Source organism: Anser cygnoides, chromosome 19, assembly GCF_040182565.1.
Source record: "Anser cygnoides isolate HZ-2024a breed goose chromosome 19, Taihu_goose_T2T_genome, whole genome shotgun sequence".
Lineage (NCBI taxonomy): Eukaryota > Metazoa > Chordata > Aves > Anseriformes > Anatidae > Anser > Anser cygnoides.
In genome coordinates, this window is record NC_089891.1 from 1 (window position 1) to 22,693 (window position 22,693).

At 40.8% G+C, this 22,693-nt stretch overlaps 1 protein-coding gene across 2 annotated transcripts in view; it reads left to right on the forward strand.

Annotated features, from left to right (window-relative positions):
- Positions 1-1,367: 1,367 nt before the first annotated feature.
- GLP2R (glucagon like peptide 2 receptor) overlaps positions 1,368-22,693 on the forward strand; it is a 54,740-nt gene continuing 33,414 nt past the window's right edge. The window contains exons 1-7 of one of the 2 annotated variants that reach the window (XM_066980333.1): positions 1,368-1,558; positions 9,834-9,903; positions 10,531-10,538; positions 12,625-12,631; positions 14,901-14,994; positions 17,851-17,955; positions 20,855-20,976. In XM_066980333.1, the coding sequence (XP_066836434.1) occupies positions 1,368-1,558; positions 9,834-9,903; positions 10,531-10,538; positions 12,625-12,631; positions 14,901-14,994; positions 17,851-17,955; positions 20,855-20,976 (597 nt within the window). Of the gene's footprint in view, positions 1,559-9,245; positions 9,904-10,530; positions 10,539-12,624; positions 12,632-14,900; positions 14,995-17,850; positions 17,956-20,854; positions 20,977-22,693 lie in introns of those variants that run through there. The other variant, XM_066980332.1, reaches the window with a different exon arrangement.

A 22,693-nucleotide genomic window follows, 5' to 3' on the forward strand; every position in this document is an offset into this window, starting at 1 on the left:
AGAGTCACACATTTGTGGTAAAGTTAGAGAAAGGCTTTGATTTTTTTTTTTTTTATCCAGAAGGTTGTACCTGTGAAAGTCAGAACTGGAAAATTAACAATTTACAAAATTGTATACCATTCTGCCTGTGAAGGAAGAACTGTTTGCCGTACAGCAACAAGACTGATGCTCACACAAATTTCGTATAAGCTTGACTGCTTTTTTTTTTTTTCCTGTAAGCTTTGATTTTCAAACCCATGTGACCTCTTGACCCCTGTGCAGATTGTTTGAACAAAGCTCTTGGAATTAATTTTGCTCTGCTCTGAAAATACAGGGTGGTTTGCTGTTTTTATTTTTTTCAGCTGCTAACTGCACCATGTATGAAAATAAGAACTGCCATAGCAGACAGACCAATTCTATGACCCCAGTATCTGCAGCAATATCCACCTGAAAGATGTCTTCATTGGTAGATGTATTTTGCTCTGATCTATGACATTTACCCCCTTAAAACTGCATGATGTACAAGATCTTCTGGCAGAACTGGTCCTTCTAGAATGTCAACTGTTAAAATATTTTCATTTTGTTGCACAGATAGCTGATGACTCCTCTGAAGTTTCGCCAGTGCTAAACTGATCAGAACTGATCAGAAAAATCTAGTGCTGATTTGGATTTACAATATAAACACTATTTCTTGAACCAGTTAAGCAATTCACATACACAAAGATCCAAAATTAACTCGAGGTTCTCTTTTATGGCAATTTGCATTCATTCCACTGGTATTTACATAGTAAGAGTGAAACTCAGTCAAATGCCTCCATTCATGATTAGTGAGTCTCCAAACTGTGTTATAGCAAGGTGAAAATAACCTTCTTCTGCTTCCCTTTATTGAAGGTGAGATCACAGTAAGAAAATGAAAATACCTGTGCTTAAGAGGAAATCCATGAAAAAACTTAGGTCTCACAGAATTAATTGGTCAAATGAAAATCCATTTATATATATATATATATATATTTAAAGAAGCATATTATGCTTTTAATGTTGCTCCTGTGACATCATTCAAGACAAATATGTTCATTTTTGCCTAGAGGAGTAACAACATCAGCAAGAATAAAACACTTCCCTGTTAAAGTCATTTAATTTGCTGTTTTATCTAGAAGTGTATGAAGTTTTTCATCTGTACTATAATCTGTCACCATAAAGTTCTTTACAGAAAATATTAGATTTTTTTTTTTTGGAATTGAACAGAAAGTACTCTCTAAGATCCCCCTTTCCAGAGTAGAGCAACTTTTTAGGGATACTTTTTCCTTTAAAATACATACATGATATTGCAGCAAAGAGGAAACTGACACCAAATAAGTAAAAAAAACTCTGATTAATTTCTGAAGTAAATGTACATATTTTTACTCACCTTCCCCATTTATAATCTCTTCACAGGAATACCAGATCCCAGCATGAAACTTTCGGTCAATGAACTTGTCATCTCCTGTCTCCCAAATATATTGCACAGCATTACTGTTGTTGGCATCAGGGCTATTAAAGCGGATGCAGTGATCCCCTTGGTTCTGTTCTGTACAGAAAGGTTTGGCAACTTTTCTTGTCCCTTCACACCAGTAACTGCTACTGAATGCTGTAATAGAGAAAACTAAAGAGAAAAGACCGAGAGAAAATGCTGCTGAGGCTCTCTGTTGTCTTGCTGTGCCAGGGACTAAAACTGGCATCCTTCAGGACTGCAGTATCAATTATTCTAGAAACAACCTTTTATAAAGCTATGTATATGTCTGTCTGGTGAAACACCTGCCTGTGTTTACCATCCCAACCTTTTTTCCTCTCAGCAAAGTGTACCAGCTTAGTAGTTAAGACAGAAAGCAGAGATATGGGCATAAGGAGAAATCATGTGGCAGAAGAGATTAAGGATATAGGACAGTGTTGTCTGGCACTAATATCTTGTGAAAGAAATATGAGGGGAAGAGATAAATTATAGTTTGGCCAATGAATCATAGGAGAAAAGACACAAAGAACACAAAAGCATAGGAAGTACAACAATATACAATCAGAAAAAAAAATATTTACAGAAAAAAAATTCACATATTTACCTCGATCAGCAGGTGGAGTCAGACTGATGAAGATTCTACATTTCTCACCTACGAAATAAATAAAATTAACCTTGCAATTCCAAATGCTCCTGTTACACAGAACATTGAATTAAATAGAATACAATCAAGAATCTAAAGAAGTTCTTAAAGAGATGAAAACAGTTGCTAAGTTAGACTATTTCACAGCATTACATCATTTTCCAAGACCACTGGGAAGGTGAGCAGACTTGTCTGAAGTTCTACCAGTTACAAATGAAAGTCATAAGTTACACGTTTTAGCTATGGACAGTATTCTGGGCACTGGCCAGTCTGCCTCCATGAACACATAATTGAAACCTTGATAATGTTAGGTGAAAGAGTAGAGAAAAGGCTGTATTGTCTTAATTTTGTCTGCCCATCTGTTTGTTCACTCTGTGAAACAGCTATTTTTTCCTTCACCTAAGAATCATTTCCCACCTTGACATGTTAGAGATGTGTCTTTTTCTGCCTATTTGATAATGCAAAGGATTTAAAACTTTTTCTTATGAAACGAGTGAGAAATTTTGTGAAACCTTCTGTGGAACAATTGTTGCGTGATGAGATAGTAAAAAAACATTTGTGCTAAAAGGAACAAGGGACAGGGTCCCTGCAAAACAATGCACAACCTACAGGAACAGTAACAGGTCAAATCCACCTGTCCCTGCTGTGTCAGTGTATGAATATTACTATAAAAATATGTGATGCAAAAAAAAAAACAGAAGGAGCAGGAGTGTAAGTAAATTATCACTTTGACTGTAAGGTCAAAAACATTCACTAAGGGAAAGTGATACTGCAGAACAGACATGTATCTTTTAACAAAAGTCGTGTGTATCTTTTAACGAAACCCATTCTAATCTTTAAGACAAGAAGCTGTTGGGGAAATAATGAGCCCATAAAACATCAGTACTTAGTCCTCCTAAAATTTGCAGGTAGAGGTATATATATGGCCTCCTATGTCATCTGTTTACTCTTCCTATCACAGGATTTTCACTTTCCTTATGATTATGGGTGTGATGCACATTCAGCAAAGGACCTTGAGGACCTCCTTAGTTGTTTTGTAGCCCCATCTAAGGCCTAAGAAAAATTGAAGGAATGTTTCCACTCCCCAGCTTTACAGAGTTCCTATTTTCACTTATGAAAAATTAAGCTTGAGGAAGTAAACAAGATTGCTGGTCAGGTATCTTCCTCTCTTGAATATTAGCACTTAACCATTCATTAATTAGATTAATTAGTGGCATTTCCAAAGAGAGTTTGTCTTTAGATCAACTGTAAAATTACATCTGGAGTGAAGGCATGTTGTTAAAACAAAATTGATCCATACAATTGCTCTTTTTTATGAGCCTTGTTTACAGATTCCTTTGTAGTCACTGTATCTGACAACTTGAACAATAGGAATATTGTTGCATTCTTAGTACCCATTGATATGATTATGTGACAAATACAGAGCTTTTTTTCGCTTGCCACAAATCCCCTTCCCTTGTACTGAAAGTCTCCTAAAATGCCATTATGTGCTACAGAAGAGGGAAGGGTGTAGTCAAGATGGAAGATGCTGAAAGCAGAGTTTAGTATATGCCCTTGCTTGCATTGAAAGGTCACCTGGAAACCATATAAGCACTACAAGAGAGGAAGACACCTGTTTACCATATTCTGGATTATGATTTTGGGGTTTAGTAGAGCACTCCAATGAAACTGATGGTGTTAGAGGTATCAAGAGATGCAAAAGCAGCAAAACCATAAATGATGGTGTTGAGGAAAGCAGGAGGAGATACGAAGCTGGACCTTGGTGTAAGAGCAAAAAAGAGATACAAGACCCCTTAATGTGGGTCTCCTTCATTGACCTAGCCTTGGGTATTTTTAGCTCTAAAGAGAGACCACAAAGCTTGATCAAGCATAAATGATGATTTTAGAAGGTGAGTAGGTAAAAACAACTTTTAGAAGTTGAAAACAGAAAACAGACCACCAGCTGCTGGGTACCAGCTATCAGTAGAGCAGATGGGAGGTATTGCATGGTCCTAAGAAATATCAAGGATGTATTGTAGAAGATCCTGTGAATCTGCTCATTTAGGGTCTAGGTAGACTTCATGATTTCTTTAACATTGAGATATATATGGTGGTCTCAAAAGAGCTCCAATGCCAGAGCGTTATTCGGGTTTGCTGTTTGTAACCTACTGCAGAGGTAGTTGATCTTACATAACAATTAGAAAATTTGCATTTATCACTTGTAGCAATATACAGCTGAGCAGTTGCTCTGGGGGTTTTGAGGTGCATCTCCCTGGTCCTTACAATTACTGTTATGTGTGGCTTTGGGAGGTTGTATACACGGAAGAACAATTCCTGGCCACAGGCACAATAGTGACAGCAGTCAATGCCCTTGCTGCCAGGCCTCTCTAGAGTAGGATGGGTCCATTTCCATACTGAAATGTTTGTCTCCAGAGCACTTTCTCATTCCATGTCCCAGCACACTTATCTACCACATCCAGGTTTCATGTAAAGATTGCATATAGTTACACATCATGCCCTTCCACCCCTTGATTCATCTAGACAAAACCTTGGGCATGTGAGTGGGTAGTGAGTCAGGACACACCACTACTGACAAATATCTAATATCCTTATCAATGACATAAACAATGGGGTCTAGTGCACCCTCAGAAAGTTTGCATATGACACCAATCTGAGTGGTGCAGTCAACACAACGGAAAGAAGGGATGCCATTCAGATGGCCCTGGACAAATTTGAGAAGTGGGCCCATTTGAACCTAATGAAGTTGAAGGTGCTTTTCCTGGGCTGGGGCATTCCCCATCATGAGTACAGACTAGGAGAAGAACTCATTGTGAGTAGCCCTACTGAAAAGGATTTGGTGGTTCTGGTGGATAAATAGCTTGACATGAGCCAGCAGTGCACGCTTGCAGCCCAGACGGACAACTGCACCCCGGGCTGCATCAAAAGATCAGTGACCAGCAGGTTAACAGAAGTGATTGTACCTCTTTACTCTGCCCTTGTGATACCTCACTTGGAATACTGCATCCAGGCCTGGGGCCCCCAGCACAAGAAGGATGTGGATCTGTTAAAGCCACAGAGGAGGTCCTCAGAGGAGGACCACGAAGATGTTCAGAGGGCTATAACATCTCTTCTATGAAGAAAGGTTGAGAGAGCTGTGGTTGAACAAGAGAAGGCTATGGGGAGACCTCATTGCAGTTTTTCAGTACTTACAACGGGCTTATAAAAAAGATGGAGAGAAACTTTTTGCTTAGGCAGACAGTGACAGGACAAGGGGGAATGGTTTTAAACTAAAAGAGGGGAGATTAGATGTTGGAGGAAATTCTTAACTCAGGGTGGTAATGCAATGAATCAGGCATCCCAAGGAAGCTGTGGATGCCCCATACCTGGAGGTGTTTAAGGCCAGGTTGGATGGGGCCTTAGCCAACCTTGGGTAGCATCCCTGCCCATGGCAGGGAGTTGGAACAGGACAATGTTTGGTTTCCTTCTACCTAAGCTGTTCTATAAAATCACAGAATCATAGAATATCCCCAGTTGGAAGGGACCCGTAAGGATCATCAAGTCCAACTCCTGGCACCGCACAGGTCTGCCCAAAAGTTTAGACCATGTGACTAAGTGCACAGTCCAATCTCTTCTTAAATTCAGACAGGCTCGGTGCAGCGACTACTTCCCTGGGGAGCCTGTTCCAGCGTGCAACCACCCTCTCGGTGAAGAACCTCTTCCTGATGTCAAGCCTAAACTTCCCCTGCCTCAGCTTAACACCGTTCCCGCGGGTCCTGTCACTGGTGATAACACAGAATAGGTCACCTGCCTCTCCACTCCCCCTCGTGAGGAAATTGTAGACCATGATGAGGTCCCCCCTCAGCCTCCTCTTCTCCAGGCTGAACAGGCCCAGTGACCTCAGCCGTTCCTCATATCTCTTCCCCTCTAGGCTCTTCACCATCTTTGTCGCCCTCCTCTGGACACTCTCCAACAGTTTAACGTCCTTTTTGCACTGTGGTGCCCAGAACTGCACACAGTACTCGAGGTGAGGCCTCACCAGCACAGAGTAGAGCGGGACAATCACTTCCCTCGACCAACTAGCAATGCCGTGCTCGATGCATCCCATGATACGGTTGGCCCTCCTGGCTGCCAGGGCACACTGCTGGCTCATACTCAACTTGCTGTCAGCCACAACCCCCAGACCCCTCTCTGCAGGGCTGCTCTCCAGCGTCTCATCGCCCAGTCTGTACGTATAGCCAGGGTTGCCCCGTCACAGGTGCAGGACCCGGCACTTGCCTTTGTTAAACTTCATGTGGTTGGTGATCGCCCAGCTCTCCAATCTGTCCAGATCTCTCTGCAAGGCCTTTACACCCTCATCCGAGTCCACAACTCCTCCAAGTTTGGTGTCGTTGGCAAATTTGCTCAGAACACCTTCTAGTCCTACATCCATATCATTTATAAAAACTTTGAAGAGGACTGGCCCTAAAATGGAGCCTTGAGGGACCCCACTAGTGACCATCCACCAGCCAGATGTGGCCCCATTTACAACAACCCTTTGAGCCCTGCCCGTCAGCCAATTGCTCACCCATCGTATGATGTTTTTGTTTAGCTGTATGCTGGACATTTTGTCCAATAGGATCCTATGGGAAACCGTGTCAAAAGCTTTGCTGAAGTCCAAAAAGATCACATCAGCTGGTTTCCCTTGATCGACTAGATGGGTGATCTTATCATAAAAGGAAATCAAATTTGTTAGGCAGGACCTACCCCTCATGAACCCATGTTGGCTGGGACCAATGACTGCATTGTCCCTCAGGTGCGCTTCAATAACTTCAAGGATGATACTCTCCATAATTTTACCAGGCACTGACGTGAGACTGACAGGCCTGTAATTGCTAGGGTCTTCTTTCTTACCCTTCTTGAAAATTGGCACAACATTTGCCAGCTTCCAGTCCAATGGGAACCAGATTCCTCACCAGATTCCCAAGATCGTTCAAAAATAATTGAGAGGTCCCACAATGACATCTGCCAGCTCTTTAAGCACCCTGGGATGAATCCCATCCGGACCCATGGACTTGTATGGATCCAGGTGCAGCAGCAAATCCTGCACACGTTCAGGGTCGGTTGGGAGTTTGTCATTCCCACCATCATGGTCCTCCAGCTCAGGGTACCCTGGGTCCCGAAGCCCATCATCAGCGTTGAAGACAGAGGCAAAGAAGGCACTAAACGTCTCTGCTTTGCCTATGTCATTGTCTGTGAGGAGACCTTCCCCATCTAGTAGCAGACCTATGTTTTCTTTGGTTCTCCTTTTTCTGTTCACATATCTAAAAAAAACTTTTTTATTGTCTCCCACAGACATGGCCGGTTTCAACTCTAGTTGGGCTTTGGCCACACGAATTTTCTCCCTACAAACAGGAACAGCATCCCTTTATTCCTTCCTCGTCGCCTGACCCTCCTTCCAGCAGCCGTACATTTTCTTTTTTCGCCTTAGCTCCAGTAGAAGATCCCTGGTCAGCCAGGCCGGCCTTCTGCCCCGCTTGCCTGACTTCCGATATTTTGGAATTGCCTGATCTTGAGCTTTTAGGAGGCAGTGCTTAAAGATCGACCAGCACTGATGGACGCCAATGCCTTCAAAAGCAGTTTCCCAGGGGACCTTGCTGACTAGTTCCCTGAGCAGCCTGAAGTCTGCTTTCCCCGTATCCAGGGTTGAAGTTTTGGTGACAGTTTTCCTTCTGTCACCATAAATTCTAAACTCAACCACTTCATGGTCATTATGACCGAGACGGCTGCCAGTTGCCACGTCTCCCACAAGACCCTCTCTGTTCTCCAGCAACAGATCTAGGAGGGCACCTTTATTGGTTGGCTCTCTTAGCACCTGCACCAAGAAGTTATCATTGAGGTGCTTTATGAACCTCCTGGACTTGCTCGTGTCAGCCGTGTGGTGACCCCAGTTGACGTCTGTCAAGTTGAAATCCCCCATAAGGACAAGGGGAGTCGATCTCGAGGCATCTCTTAGTTCTGCAAAGAATAATTCATCAGCGTTGTCGTCCTGGCCAAGTGGTCTGTAATAGACTCCCACAACGACATCCCCTTTATTTGTTTGTCCCTTAATCCTTACCCAGAGGCTCTCAACTTTGCCATCGCCAACTTGAAGTTCCACACAGTCCAGCCCATTCTTCACATACATCGCCACCCCGCCACCTCGCCTACCCTGCCTGTCCCTCCTGAAGAGCCTGTAACCATCTATTGCAACACACCAGCCACAGGACTCCTCCCACCAGGTTTTGCTTTTGCCGATGATGTCGTAGCTGTGGGACTGGGCCAAGACTTCCAGCTCATCCATTTAATTCCTCATACTGTGTGCGTTTGTGTAGAAGCACTTCAGGTGCGCCTCCCTACACGCAGCACCTTGTGTATCCGACCGAAGGGCCTCACTAGGACACAGTCCCTCTGATTCTAGTACACCATCCCTTAGCTCGTCACCAGCGTGCCTGGTTCTATCCCCTTCCCCCTTCAACTCTAGTTTAAAGCCCTATCTATCAGCCCAGCCAACTCCTGAGCAAAAATCCTCACCCCTCTCTGAGAGAGGCGCATCCCATCTATGATCGCATTCTATGATTCTATGGTTCTATGATTCCATGACTGCTGGACAGGTTGAATGATTGTACTGCAGAGTTTAGATATAGACTATGTCTAGTGTTGAAAACTGGCTACCACTGGCTCTATGGTCTTAGTGGCACATCTCTGCCCCTTCTTGCCCAGCTGCATGGGATGCCCATGAATTCTGGGAAAGGTACAGAGAATCCTCCTGTACCAATAGCAATTCTGGAAATGCAGAAGGTAACACCTACCTGTCTCTCCATGCTGTCAACTCAAAGCATAAACCAGACATGAAAATTATTGTACTGCAAATGGACTGTTTTCGTTTCCTGAGTCTACGTATCATATACAGTTATTCATGTTTTCAGGCTTTCCTCTAAACCTAGAAAAGCTACAAAAAATGTTTTGAAAATTCAAGCTGAAATTCATTGGCAGCTTCTCAAAACTTGCAGCTGACATTGTGACAAAACTTTGAATATTACAAGAACTGCAGTAAAACTTAAAACGCTGGTTAGATCAGGTTTTGTATATTTAGATTCTCCCTGAGAAATATGTACTGATTGTACATATTTGATGAAGTATGACCAGAAATTATTAAAACAGCTATTATTGAGCAGCTGCCTATCAGCCAACTTGATTCAGCAACCTTCCTACAGTTTTTTTTCATTCTGGGTAGTCTTTTAATAGTTTCATGAAGTATGTATAAATATATGTATATATTCGTGGAGCTGTATTCCATTCTTGCAAAACCACTGGCAAAATTCCCATGAAGTTTCAAGGGAACAGGATCAGCCCTTTAATGTTTTAATAGTTTTGCGACTTCTTATTGGCTAAGGGACAAGCTGCAGTAAGCAGACATTCTGTGAAGTTTAGAGAAAATTCTCTGTGCCTTTAATCATAAAAAATACAAGACTTAGTTGGAGTCCCTCAAGCTTAGACATTCTTGTAGACTTCCAGGCTTGTTTGTAAGAAGATTCTTGAAACAGTTGCACTAGTAAAAGAAGATATTTTTTTTGTTGTTGTTGTTGTTTTGGTGTTGTTTTTTCTTTTTTTTCTTTTTTCACAGGACTGGGTGATATATTTGATCTATAGTAGAGGGAAATAGCAGCATACTGGGTACAAAATTATTAGAATGGTCATGATGACACTTTTTGATCTCTGCTCCACCATGGGGCTCTGGTCCAGAATATCTGCTGGACCTGCCAGCTCTGTCATGGTATTATTTCTAATTAAACAGGTAAGCTAATTCAATAATTAATAATTAGCAGTATAAAACTATCACACAGCATTTTAACCTTCACTGCATGTTTGTTTCAAAAATAGTTCTGATATAACTATTAATGTTAAAATGAGTTATGAGGAATGTTGACTGAGAAGCTGTAGAATTTTGTATTGTAACTCATTCTGAATAGGTAATTTATTACAAATTTCTGCTATTAATGTTGATTCTTACAGTGAATAAGTTGTGTTTACCTGTGTTTATACAATTTCTTTTCATTACAATATTGATCACTATTAAATTATTTTTATTTTACAGCTTGACTCAGATATCAATTCCATTCTGAAATGTGTTTATTTTCTACTATTTTTCCCACTTGTATTCTAAAGTCACCTTAGCTTTGTTTATAGAGCTACTGCTTAGCCTTTTAGACATATATTAGGAGTGAGTGTTACATCTCCAATGCAAGCCAAGGTTATTGGCATTGTTCTGCACCTCAGCTTCTTAAGAAGGCTAGAAAAAACTATATACAATATTTACTTTTATTTCTTGTAGAGCTTTAGCAAACTGTTCACTTCTTTTTCTTATAGATCTATAAAAACTTAAAAGCATGTTTCTTCATCTATATTGTCTAAAAATTTTAAGAACTTTCAGTATTTAATGATAATATCTCAATGTAAGTCACTTAAAGGAAATTTTCTTTTTCTTTTTCTTTTTTTTTTTTCTCATTTTCATGTTCATTAATGTGTTCCATTAGTTCAGTAACTTTAAAACAAAAAGTCTTAAGGTGTTGTAGTAAATTCCAATTTGTCTGAATAAAACTAATATATAAATTTAGGGTAAATTTATATGAAATAACTATACAAGAAAATCAGCACAATTGATAGGTTTACTTTAAACTGAAAGTAGTAAGTTATTTCTATCCACCTGTCCTACACCTAACTCCACAGGAAATCTATTTGCATGTGTAAGTGCTGTAAAGACTCTTATTTTGCTCCTTTTCCTTTTTTATCCTGAAAAAATTACCAGGAGACACATATTCTGATATTTATTTTCTTTTAGTAGAAAATATTCTTATTGCTTTTGGATAATTGAATCTAGAGCTTCTTTCATATAAATGAGAATAGAACTGAAGCATCTCCCAGTTTTTTGAGAAGCCTTGAATCCATAGCACGTCTTGACCTTAGTGCTGGTGCCATCAATATTAACAAGAAAATCTTCTAATGAGTTTTGTGAAATCAAAGTTTTACAAGACTATAAATCACTGTGAGTTACTTTATTGTCGTGTTTCCTGTAACTTGTTTACAACAGGTCATGTAAAGAAATGTGTAATTTTTTTATATTTAACAATAAAGTTAACAATAGTCATATAGCACTATATCCACATGTTCTAGCAAACACCTCTATAGATAGGAAATTATCAATCAGAGTAAATCAGGATGATGGATGAAAGAATGAACAAACATTTAAACTCTTACATTATTTCTAATTCATTCCAGAATTTTGTTTTTTTCTAACCATAATAGCATTGTCCAAATAAACAGAACCATTTCATTTTATTGTTAGCTTAGTATAAGAAATTTAAAAGGTGAAATCCTGACTAAAATGTAGTCAGTTATGAAAAAAAAAAAAAAAAAAAAAACAGATTTAAATCAGTCTATTTGCAACCTTGGAGGTTTATTATTTTAATCCACCTCTTAGACAAGAGCTTCATGCAGTGTTCTCTGCTTATTTTTAAACAGCTGTGTCAACTTTGTGCACCTTGTGTGCTCTGAGTGAACTAAATGTACTTAAAGACCCTTCCAGGAAAGTCTGATCAAATTTCAGTGCCAGTGAACTTTGGTGCAAGCATTTAGGACTAATGTGGTTTATATGTTACCAGCAAATCTTCAGACACTCTGAAGTGAAGAAATGTCCAGTTTAGGTCAAAAGGTCACAGACTTTCTGAGCTTCTGTCTTGGACTTTGGTATTTAATTTCTTCTGAGCTTAAAGTTCTGTTTAAATGCTAGAGTGCCTTAATGTCAACTGAAATGTAAAACTGAGACAAAAAGCCATGTTTAGCTGCATGTTGTCAGAATGTGAGATCACTGTAAATTTACCTGAAAGCTTGAGAGCATGCATCTAAGTTTTGGTAGCAGAGTAGCACAAAATTTAAATCATAATCAAACCTCAGTGGGATCTCTAATCACAGACCCATTTCAGATGCAGAGTGATGTGTCATCTCTTTTTAGAACACACCCACAGAACTAGGTCTTCACACATGGTGAAAGCAGGAAAAGTCCCTATGATCACAGCAGTTATTGCTGTACTCCTCACATTGACTCAGGCTGTAGATATTCCTCTTTCTGAGAGAACCTGCACTCCTTTCTGAAGAATATTAAAGACACAAATATAAGATACAAAATCTGTATCTTTTTCCTGTCTCTTCGATATTTTTGTTGAATCCTTTTCACTTAGCTAAACAGAGACAGGACATCAAGGTGTCTCACCTCCTTAATTTCCCTTAATTTATTTACTTTTATCAGAAAGTCTTATGGCAGAAAACCAAGCATCTCACAGACATTTACATCAGTAGTGACCAGGTATTGGATATCTGACTCTGCTTATTGTTTTGCAGAGAATGACAATTAGGAAGGGAAATGAAACTGCATTTATGCCTAATCTGCTCCTCCATCTTATTAACTGAGTTTCTTCATGCCAGCTTCTCAGCTCTTTCCCCAGTAATGGAACCAAACAAGCAGCCAGGTAGCCACTATATGGCTTTTTCTGTGTTTCCTTAGCTGTTTAATGCATTTGTTTATTAGAAACAGAAGTGCTATCTCTTAAATCAAGCAGTCTTTTCTACAAGTGCGTCATCTTCTCTTTGCCTCTTCGAATGAGGTTCACTGACCCAGGAGTGTATAAAGAATCTCCCCATGCTTTCAGCATTTTGAGACCCACATGATGGAAATGTCAAGATTTTTATTTTGGAAACATGCATTCCTTTCTCATAGCTGATGTAAATATTCTCTCCTTATCTTACAAGCCCATCAACTGAAGAATAATTATAGTCTTTCTACTCCCTGGAATTTAAAGCACAGTGTCTGGAAATTAGCTGAGAGTCTCAAAACAGAGCAGGGAGCAGGCAACATCTTACATAGCAAAAATATGCATAGGGTGTGGTCTCATATAATAAGTAGCTAATATTCACCAATGTTCTTGTTTGAAAGTAAATAAATACAATTTTATTTATTTTCCAACAAACTTAGCTTCAAAGAATAAGGTACAGGTGCCAGTCCTTGGCACATCACCTAGCTCAGACAAGCCCAGTACAATTGCACAGATGTGAAAGGCAGTTTCCAAAAAGGGGGTAGTCCAGACAAAAGGAAGTGGATTTTCCCTGGTGAGCTAAAAAGTATTGTTTGGTATAAAGATAATTGCTTTTTAGAAAACTTGTACTTAGCCCACTATCCACATTTTGAGACCACATCTCAAGTATTGTGTTCAGATTTGGGCCACTCGCTACACGGAACCCACTGAGTTGCTGGAATGTGTTCAGAGAAGAGCAATGAAGCTGGTGAAGGGACTGGAAAACAAGACATATGAGGAGTAGCTGAGAGAACTAGAGTTGGTTAGTCTTGAGAAGAGGAGGCTGAGAGGAGACCTCATCTCTCTCTACAAGGGCTTGAAAGGAGGCTGTAGCAAGGTAGGGGCTGGTTTCTTTTCTCAGGTGACAAGTGACAGAATGCAAGACAACCGCCTCAAGTTGCACCAGGGAAATCTTAATTAGATGTCAGGTGGAACAGGCTGCCTAAGGAAGTGGTAGATTTGCCATCCTTGGAGGTATTTAAGAGATGTATGGATGTGACACTCAGGGATATGGTTTAATGGTGGACTTGGTAGTGTTAGGTGGTGGGTGGACCTGATGATCTACTGGGTCTTTTCCAATCTAAATGATTCTACAATTTTATTATTTTATGTGTTTCAGCAGCTTCAATGCTGTCCATATAAATGAAACTGTGCTCCCTCATGCAGCCCACCAGGATTTGTACATCAAAGTGCTCATTTAGGGAAAGGAGCAGCCAAGAACGGCTCTTGACTTTGCAGGAGGGTTGATTTTCCAGGCACTAGAGGGGCAAGTGCAGAATTCACTGTCACCAAACTGAATAAATCCAAAGTTGAGCCTATACTACACTACAACAGTAAAAGATAAATTGTTTTTGAAGTGCTCCTCTTTCTATTCTCTTTAAGCAAACCACATCAAAGCAGTTATTCCAGATTATATTCTCCAGAAATCTAACTTTTCAGAGGAGACAGTAAAACTGTACCATCTCCAGGCAAAGAGGATAAGATAATTAAGATGAATGATTGAGTGTTTTTCAAAATGCTTAGGAAAATAAAAGTGTCTATAGCACAGTTGCAGGTGTTGGAGGAAGAAGTGTCTGTTGAAGTGCTCAGGTGGAGCACAGAATGCGTTGCAGAATAGATAGCAGCTAAATATTATTGTTTGTTTATTATACTTTTATTCAAATTATTACTGAAGTACTCAAGTAAGGTTGATTATCTTTTTAAAAGCTGTAAAAATAAACAGTCCTCAAAACTGTTATCAATCAGATTCATAAATTAATCTAGCAAAAACAGAAACATAAATGAGAAACCTACATGAGAACAGTTAGCTGACTTTGGCATAAAATGATTGTAAAAGGCTTGGAAAGACTGAAAAAGTTTTGAAGATCAGCACACATTTTCTACAGTGGAGGAATTAATTGCCTTTTTTTTTTGGTGGTCATGGTTTCTGTGGTAACAGAGTACCATGGCAATACATTTCTTGCTCAGGCAAAAAAAATTGATGAAATTTCAGTAAGACTCTCCTAGGCTCCCAGGAAGGTCTTTTTCTCCCTGCTTACCTAACTTGTCTCCATTCTCCTCCCCCCTCCTCTCCTCTGTTCTTAAATTTGTTAGAATGGAAGGAAACTAGCTCACTTAAACACCACAAGGATCTTATTTTCCTCATGCAAGGTGTTCTTACTCACAGGCCAAAGCATCTCTGCTGGAAAAAACAACTACTGGATGGAACAAATATAAACAAGAATGCTTGAAAATGCTACAGGAATCAACTGTAGATGCTGGTAAGGAAACAAGCAGAACAACAAAGAAATGTGTTAAGTAACATTGCTGAATATGCAAATATTCAGATTATTTTACTTGCTTTGCCCAAGTGAGTGCCTCTTTATAAATTCTAAATGTAAACAGTCAGCCATAACTAGACCCACAGACATGCAGTCATGAAGTTAATGGCTGTCTTTGTCCTGAAATATATTAGGTTTCTATATATAAAACCAGATCATATACTGAAATGAACTACTGAACAGCTGGTCCTGAGCTACCATTATGATAAGTCACAGAATACACAGTCAAGAAATGGCTGCTACCCATTATTGGGACAAAACACATCCTTTAGATGAAGGAAACCTATGTTCACTCCCCTTTTCAGCCTGAAGGAAAGTCAAACCCATATTCCTGGAAACTGTAATAGCCATAAGACAACAGGTCATCAAGGGAAAACGGGATGACTCCCATTTCTCATTTAGAAACTGAGCCATGGTAGACAAAAACACAAAACAAATGAGGTAAGGCATAGTCTGTTTTTTACCTAGGCAAGGCACCTGGGGCCTGCTCTCTTCTCACAGGACTGCTTATGCTTTTTGCAATAATGTAATTAGGTTAGTAAACTAAGGCACAGTAACCAGGTTGCCCCATGTTCACCTGGCACCTGTAACCTTTAGCTTACAGTTCCTTATATATTCTCCCAACTCTGTAACTTGGATTCTTGGCTCAAGAGCAGAATAGCTTCAGAGGACAGTGTCTTCTCCTGAAAAGTGGCAGAGGGAGGGCCTTAGTCCATGTCTCCTACCTCTGAGTGTGTGCTCTAAGATTTATGCTCTTTAGCAAAAGGGGAGCTCATAATCTGTGATTATTTTACACTAAAAGTATAAGTTCTGTTCAGCCAGGTGTTTGTCTTCAGGAGAGGATGACACAGGCTCTGTCTGCTAGTTGGAGAAGTTCAAGAGGCAGCTGGGATAGTGATGACTGCAGTCACCAAGAAAAGATTTGGAGTGTATCTGTGTTCTGTGTTTTGCACTCAGCATCTATAGGCAACTTTCTGATCCTCTGTGCAAGTGATACACTCATGGGTATTGCTTGGTGGCTACCTCAGCCCATCAGCTGTATTGGGAGACTCCAGGACAATATTACAAGCACTTTGCTAGTAACAGAAAGCTGCAATACAGTCCACAACTGTATTGGCCAGAACATGGGGTCTGATTAAGATCAATGTGTTTATTTTCCATAATTCAAAATGCCTTGAAGCTGAAAATTGATCCAAAGCAAAGAATTTAAAAGAGCAGAAAGAAAACCTGATAGGTATGTAAGCCTGAATTATACAACACTTTATATTTTTAGATTTCTTTATGTTTTTTCCCAAAATATTGAAACGTCTAACATACCCAAGCCTTTGAAAAGAGGAAAAAAAAGATAAAATTGGAGAGTCAAGGAAACTGTTTTTAGTGATCACACATAATATAGAAGCTTTTATCTTCTTTCAAGTGAATTAGGAGTTGCTGAAAATGAGCAGCTTGGCTTGGCATGGCAGGATGCTAAAAGTAACTAATTCTTATGCTCTCCAGGCTTCATCGCTGATCTGCTCGAGGCAGTTACTGTTCCTGGCAGCTGTCACACCATGAGCTAATTGCCTTGGCATGTGACGTGAAGCCTCGATGGCTGGAAAGCAAAGCAAGACCCCATTCCCATTTCTGACCCTGATCTCCATCAATAATTTGATTCTGCTTTCATACCACTTGGGGGCAGAAAATGCTCCACTGATGAAAGATTAGCAAGTAGGCACACAGCTAATGATAGTGTATTGCTTACCAGCAACAGCTACAAGCTCTGTACCTGTTTTGTTGATCTGGGCTTTGGGCTTAAAGCTTGTACTAAAGAAATATGACCCCATTTTTAAATAGGACAGAATCAAATTTATTCACTTCTCTCCATCTCTGAGAAGAAGCCTTGGAAATACCTAGTTTTACTTTTCTCATTGCCCAATCTGTTAGTTTTTAGATATCTTTTCTAAAATTTTATTTACTGCAAAAAATCTGCTGCTGCTAACTAGTGCAATTCAATGCACAGAAGTAGATCATGTGCCAATGAAAGTGGGAAAGGAAAGGAAAGGAAAGGAAAGGAAAGGAAAGGAAGGAAAGGAAAGGAAAGGAAAGGAAAGGAAAGGAAAGGAAAGGAAAGGAAAGGAAAGGAAAGGAAAGGAAAGGAAAGGAAAGGAAAGGAAAGGAAAGGAAAGGAAAGGAAAGGAAAGGAAAGGAAAGGAAAGGAAAGGAAAGGAAAGGAAAAGGAAAGGAAAGGAAAGGAAGGAAAGGAAAGGAAAAGGAAAGGAAAGGAAAGGAAAGGAAAGGAAAGGAAAGGAAAGGAAAGGAAAAGGAAAGGAAAGGAAAGGAAAGGAAAGGAAAGGAAAAGGAAAGGAAAGGAAAGGAAAGGAAAGGAAAGGAAAGGAAAGGAAAGGAAAGGAAAGGAAGGAAAGGAAAGGAAAGGAAAGGAAAGGAAAGGAAAGGAAAGGAAAGGAAAGGAAAGGAAAGGAAAGGAAAGGAAAGGAAAGGAAAGGAAAGGAAAGGAAAGGAAAGGAAAGGAAAGGAAAGGAAAGGAAAGGAAAGGAAAGGAAAGGAAAGGAAAGGAAAGGAAAGGAAAAGGAAAGGAAAGGAAAGGAAAGGAAAGGAAAGGAAAGGAAAGGAAAGGAAAGGAAAGGAATCATGGATCTCTATATGATGGATCTCTATATGATGGGATTGGTATCCACTCCACACAGAATGAACCCATGTGATTGCAGGTTACTCAGTATTCAATGTTTTTCATGATTATCCATTGTCTAAACTTTTTTTTTTTTTTTTTTTTAAACATCTATTTGCTTTTCTCCCCAGGAATACACTGCAATGGAACATTTGATCAGTTTGTTTGCTGGCCTTACTCACCCCCAGGAAATGTCTCTGTTCCTTGTCCTTCATATTTGCCATGGTTGGAAAATGGTAATGTGAATGTAGTAACTTTTCTTGGAGTTTATGCTGTGAATCCAGACATAGGACAGATGGTTCTGGTCTATTTTGTCCTAGTGTCCTTTGAAATGTCTGAGGGCTGTCATGTCTCACCTCTTTTCAACTCTTTTCTTATTCGAGACACGGAATTACTGTTACTGTTCAATTTTTTACCCTTTTTCTCCATCTGTGCTCGTTACAGCTCTGTATTGTCTGCTACAAAGCAAAATTTCCAAGAACATATAACTGTACTGCCAGGCCTTGATTGGCAGTAACATATTTAGGGTTCAGCTTCTGGGATCCCCACTGACACCCAAGATGAAGCTCTCACACAAATTGGAATAGCCAGACAAAGGTATCTATCTGAGCAGTCAGCCCCCCCAGTACAATGTACTGTGCCACCAGCGAACGGTGTGCTGAACAAAAGGGTTTTCAAAGCTGCATTGTCCTGGCTGGAGCAGATCAGGGAGACTTTCAAGAAGGGAAAAGTAATAATATTTGTAGGACCAAAGCTATCCAAACACAAACAACCTTCCCTTTCTACAAAAGAAAGTAAAAGGCATTCCTACCAGCATAGCCTAGTGATTCTGACTCCTGCTACACCGTGTTTCTTAGCTAGCTACTTGTGGCTTTCTTAGTGTGAGAAACACTCTGTAGCCAATAACTTAGGCTCAGGCCAGGATCTCAGTGAAGTAGCTTTTTTATTCGTGATTGCAATGGCGGGCATCCCACAAACAGGAGCGCACCTACTAGTTCCATAACACAGTTTATATACCTTTTTTCTCGACAACCAGGACCCTCCCCTGTTTCCCCACTGAGTGGGTAATCCAGGTTCACAATCTATCCGGTGCTTCACAGACTCATTGAGGTGGTAATGTTTCTTACACAGTGATTTCTGCCTAATTGTTCTAAGGATTCTGGTTGTCTGCATTTTACAAAGTTGTCTGTTAAGCTTTCTTATCACTGCAAGCATATCTCAATACCACATTCCTTCCCTCTATACAATGTAACTCTGCAAAAACAACATTTTTTTCCCACATTAGTCACATTTGCAATACCACTTAAAAGAACCAGTTGTGGGTGAGTCCTTTAGTTTATGGGAGACTACCATTGTGTGCCTATCCTATCTTTTCTCCAGGTAGGTTTGATATGGAATTTCATCATTTGTCTTTTTTGTGGCTGCTAAGCTGAAAGATGACCAGCCTCTATCTATTCTACCAAACATCTGCTTCTGCCAATTGTTTGGAACAAATTCAACTGTTCATAACAAATATAATAACAAACATCTTCCTTCCCTCCATGTAATAGACTCCTTTGTTGTTGTTGTTGTTGTTGTTGTTTGTTTGTTTTCTTTCCCTCCTCTTTTTCTGTCTGAATTTCTGCAAAAGCAAGATGTAAGACATTGCACCAGATCATGATGCTTTTCACTGTGATCACAATAGGGAATACCTTGGAGATGCATTTTCATCCATGCCTACATACCTTAGGAAAAGAGGCATTGAGATAGCCCTGCTGCCTGTCCTAGGATTTCTGTGTGGCTGCTCTTTCTAGTGGTCCCTATTTGCATTGCTGGTCCCCTTTCCAAGGCACAGGTGTGTGGGACTTAGCTGGACTTGGACCAGAAATCCTTGGAAGTTTGAGGTAGATTTTTTGTGTTTTGTCATCATTGTCAAGTTTGAGCACTAGAAAATTAGAATAGTCTAGAACTAAGACTAGACCCTAAGATTCCTCCTGACCTGACCTGACCTTATCTGGAATTCCAGGATCCCTTTTTTTTTTTTTGTCCTAGACTGGGACACTCTTCTCCTCTGGCCTGTATTTCTTTTTTTATTATTATTATTAAAAACAAAAACAAAAACAAACAACAACAACAAAACAAAAAAACACCTTGTATAAATCAGGTCCTTTAAGAAAACCTTCCTCTCTGTGCAGTGTGCCAGATTGCCAGTAAAAGTGGAGAAGCCATTTTCTGCCTGGGGAACCTGTTTTAACTCCACTACTTGTTAGACCACACGAACTACACTGGGCATGGGCAGCAGTCCTCCCACAGAGCTCCTGCTCTGTAAGAACAATGTGTGCTCTAAAAATAGTTCTCTCAGTTCCAGTTATTCTAAGTAAAATGAGATATTCTGGTGGTTGCTCCAACACATTTTATATATATTTATTATATTTATAATTAAACACTTGTGAATTCAAGAATGAATGAAAAAGCTCAAGTCTGATTAGAAATCATCTAATGATTTAGGAAGGCATCTGTTGAGGACAATCTTAAGATGAGGTCAAGAGGCTAAGAGAGAAAACATGGAAAAAATCAGGAGACACTGAAAAACAAACATCAGCCAGAATCTCCATACCATTTTTCTGATGTTATGGGCAAATTCTAGTTTAGTATAAACTACAATGCACTAAAAGCCAAGAAAGCTCCACCTGCTGATAGGGTCCCAAAGCATATAAATAAAACATCAACCACAGGTGCTTTGAAATTCAAAAGAAAGATAATTCCCTAGTCAAACCACAGTCTTCTTCCTATAATTTTTGCAGCACAGCATAGGCAATGTTGACGGAACTTAGGAACATAGTGAGGAAAAAGAATTAAAATGAAACGTGGGCTTATCTTTTGGATGGAGTAACCATGTTTTTTGTAAAGAGTGAGTATATACTGGGAACTGATTTTTGCTATATTATGGTCCAATTTTCTTCTGTGTAAATACGAAAAATATATTGTCAAAAACAAAATAGAAGATGTGGGTGTTTTTGGTGTTTTGTTTTTGGTTTTTTTTTTTTTTTTTTTGCAGGAACTATTGCTATGGTATGAGGGAGAAATCCTTAAAATGTGCATGAAAAATGATATCTTTATTTTGACCTTTCAGACTAAACCTCTGTTTACTTTCAGGAAGTGCGGGAAATGTATACAGAGTCTGCTTGGATGAAGGAATTTGGCAAACAAAGGAAAACTCCACAGACATTTGGCGTGACAGTTCGGAATGTTCTGAGGAAAATCATTTCAGAAAAAAAGTAAGTATGATGTTTTATATTATGGTTTAATACTTTAATCTTCTTAATCCCTTCTTGAACAACTGATAAAATGTTTCTATTGAATACCTGCAAAAGATATTCATATTTCATTTAGATTACCAAATAGGAAACCTGCTTAGAAGAAGCAAAAGAAGAAAGATTAAGGAGGAGGATTCCTGCTTTAGATGAAAGAAATTATTTTTGGTTCAGTCCACTGTTCACATGTACTGAATTCCTCCTAATAATACTGAGAGGAAAAAGGGCAGGGCGGGGCAGGGCAGGGCAGGGCAGGGCAGGGCAGGGCAGGGCAGGGCAGGGGCAGGGCAGAGGCAGGAGAGGAGAGGAGAGGAGAGGAGAGGAGAGGAGAGGAGAGGAGAGGAGAGGAGAGGAGAGGAGAGGAGAGGAGAGGAGAGGAGAGGAGAGGAGAGGAGAGGGGAGGGGAGGGGAGGGGAGGAGAGGGAGGGGAGGGGAGGGGAGGGGAGGGGAGGGGAGGGGAGGGGAGAGGGAGGGGAGGGGAGGGGAGGGGAGGGGAGGGGAGGGGAGGGGAGGGGAGGGGAGAGGGAGGGGAGGGAAGGGGAGGGAAGGGAGGGGAGGGGAGGGGAGGGAAGGGAAGGGAAGGGAAGGGAAGAGGGAAGGGAAGGGAAGGGAAGAAGGAAGGGAAGGGAAGGGAAGGAAGGGAAGGGAAGGGAAGGGAAGGGAAGGGAAGGGAAGGGAAGGGAAGGAAGGGAAGGGAAGGGAAGGGAAGGGAAGGGAAGGGAAGGGAAGGGAAGGGAAGGGAAGGGAAGGGAAGGGGAAGGGAAGGGAAGGGAAGGGAAGGGAAGGGAAGGAAGGGAAGGGAAGGGAAGGGAAGGGAAGGGAAGGGAAGGGAAGGGAAGGGAAGGGAAGGGAAGGGAAGGGAAGGGAAGGAAGGGAAGGGAAGGGAAGGGAAGGGAAGGGAAGGGAAGGAAGGGAAGGGAAGGGAAGGGAAGGGAAGGGAAGGGAAGGGAAGGGAAGGGAAGGGAAGGGAAGGGAAGGGAAGGAAGAAGGAAGGGAAGGGAAGGGAAGGGAAGGGAAGGGAAGGAAGGGAAGGGAAGGGAAGGGAAGGGAAGGGAAGGAAGGGAAGGGAAGGGAAGGGAAGGGAAGGGAAGGGAAGGAAGGGAAGGGAAGGGAAGGGAAGGGAAGGAAGGGAAGGGAAGGGAAGGGAAGGGAAGGGAAGGGAAGGGAAGGGAAGGGAAGGGAAGGGAAGGGAAGGGAAGGGAAGGGAAGGGAAGGGAAGGGAAGGAAGGGAAGGGAAGGGAAGGGAAGGAAGGGAAGGGAAGGGAAGGGAAGGAAGGGAAGGGAAGGGAAGGGAAGGGAAGGGAAGGGAAGGGAAGGGAAGGAAGGGAAGGGAAGGGAAGGAGGAAGGGAAGGAAGGAAAGGAAAGGAAAGAAAAAGAAAAGAAAAGAAAAAGAAAAGAAAAAGAAAAAGAAAAAGAAAAGAAAAGAAAAGAAAAGAAAAGAAAAGAAAAGAAAAGAAAAGAAAAGAAAAGAAAAGAAAAGAAAAGAAAGAAAGGAAGGGAAGGGAAGGAAGGGAGGGAAGGAAGGGAAGGGAAGGGAAGGAAGGAAGGGAAGGGGAGGGAAGGGAAGGGAAGGGAAGGAAGGAAAGGAAAGGAAAGAAAGGAAAGGAAAGGAAAGGAAAGGAAAGGAAAGGAAAGGAAAGGAAAGGAAAGGAAAGGAAAGGAAAGGAAAGGAAAGAAAAG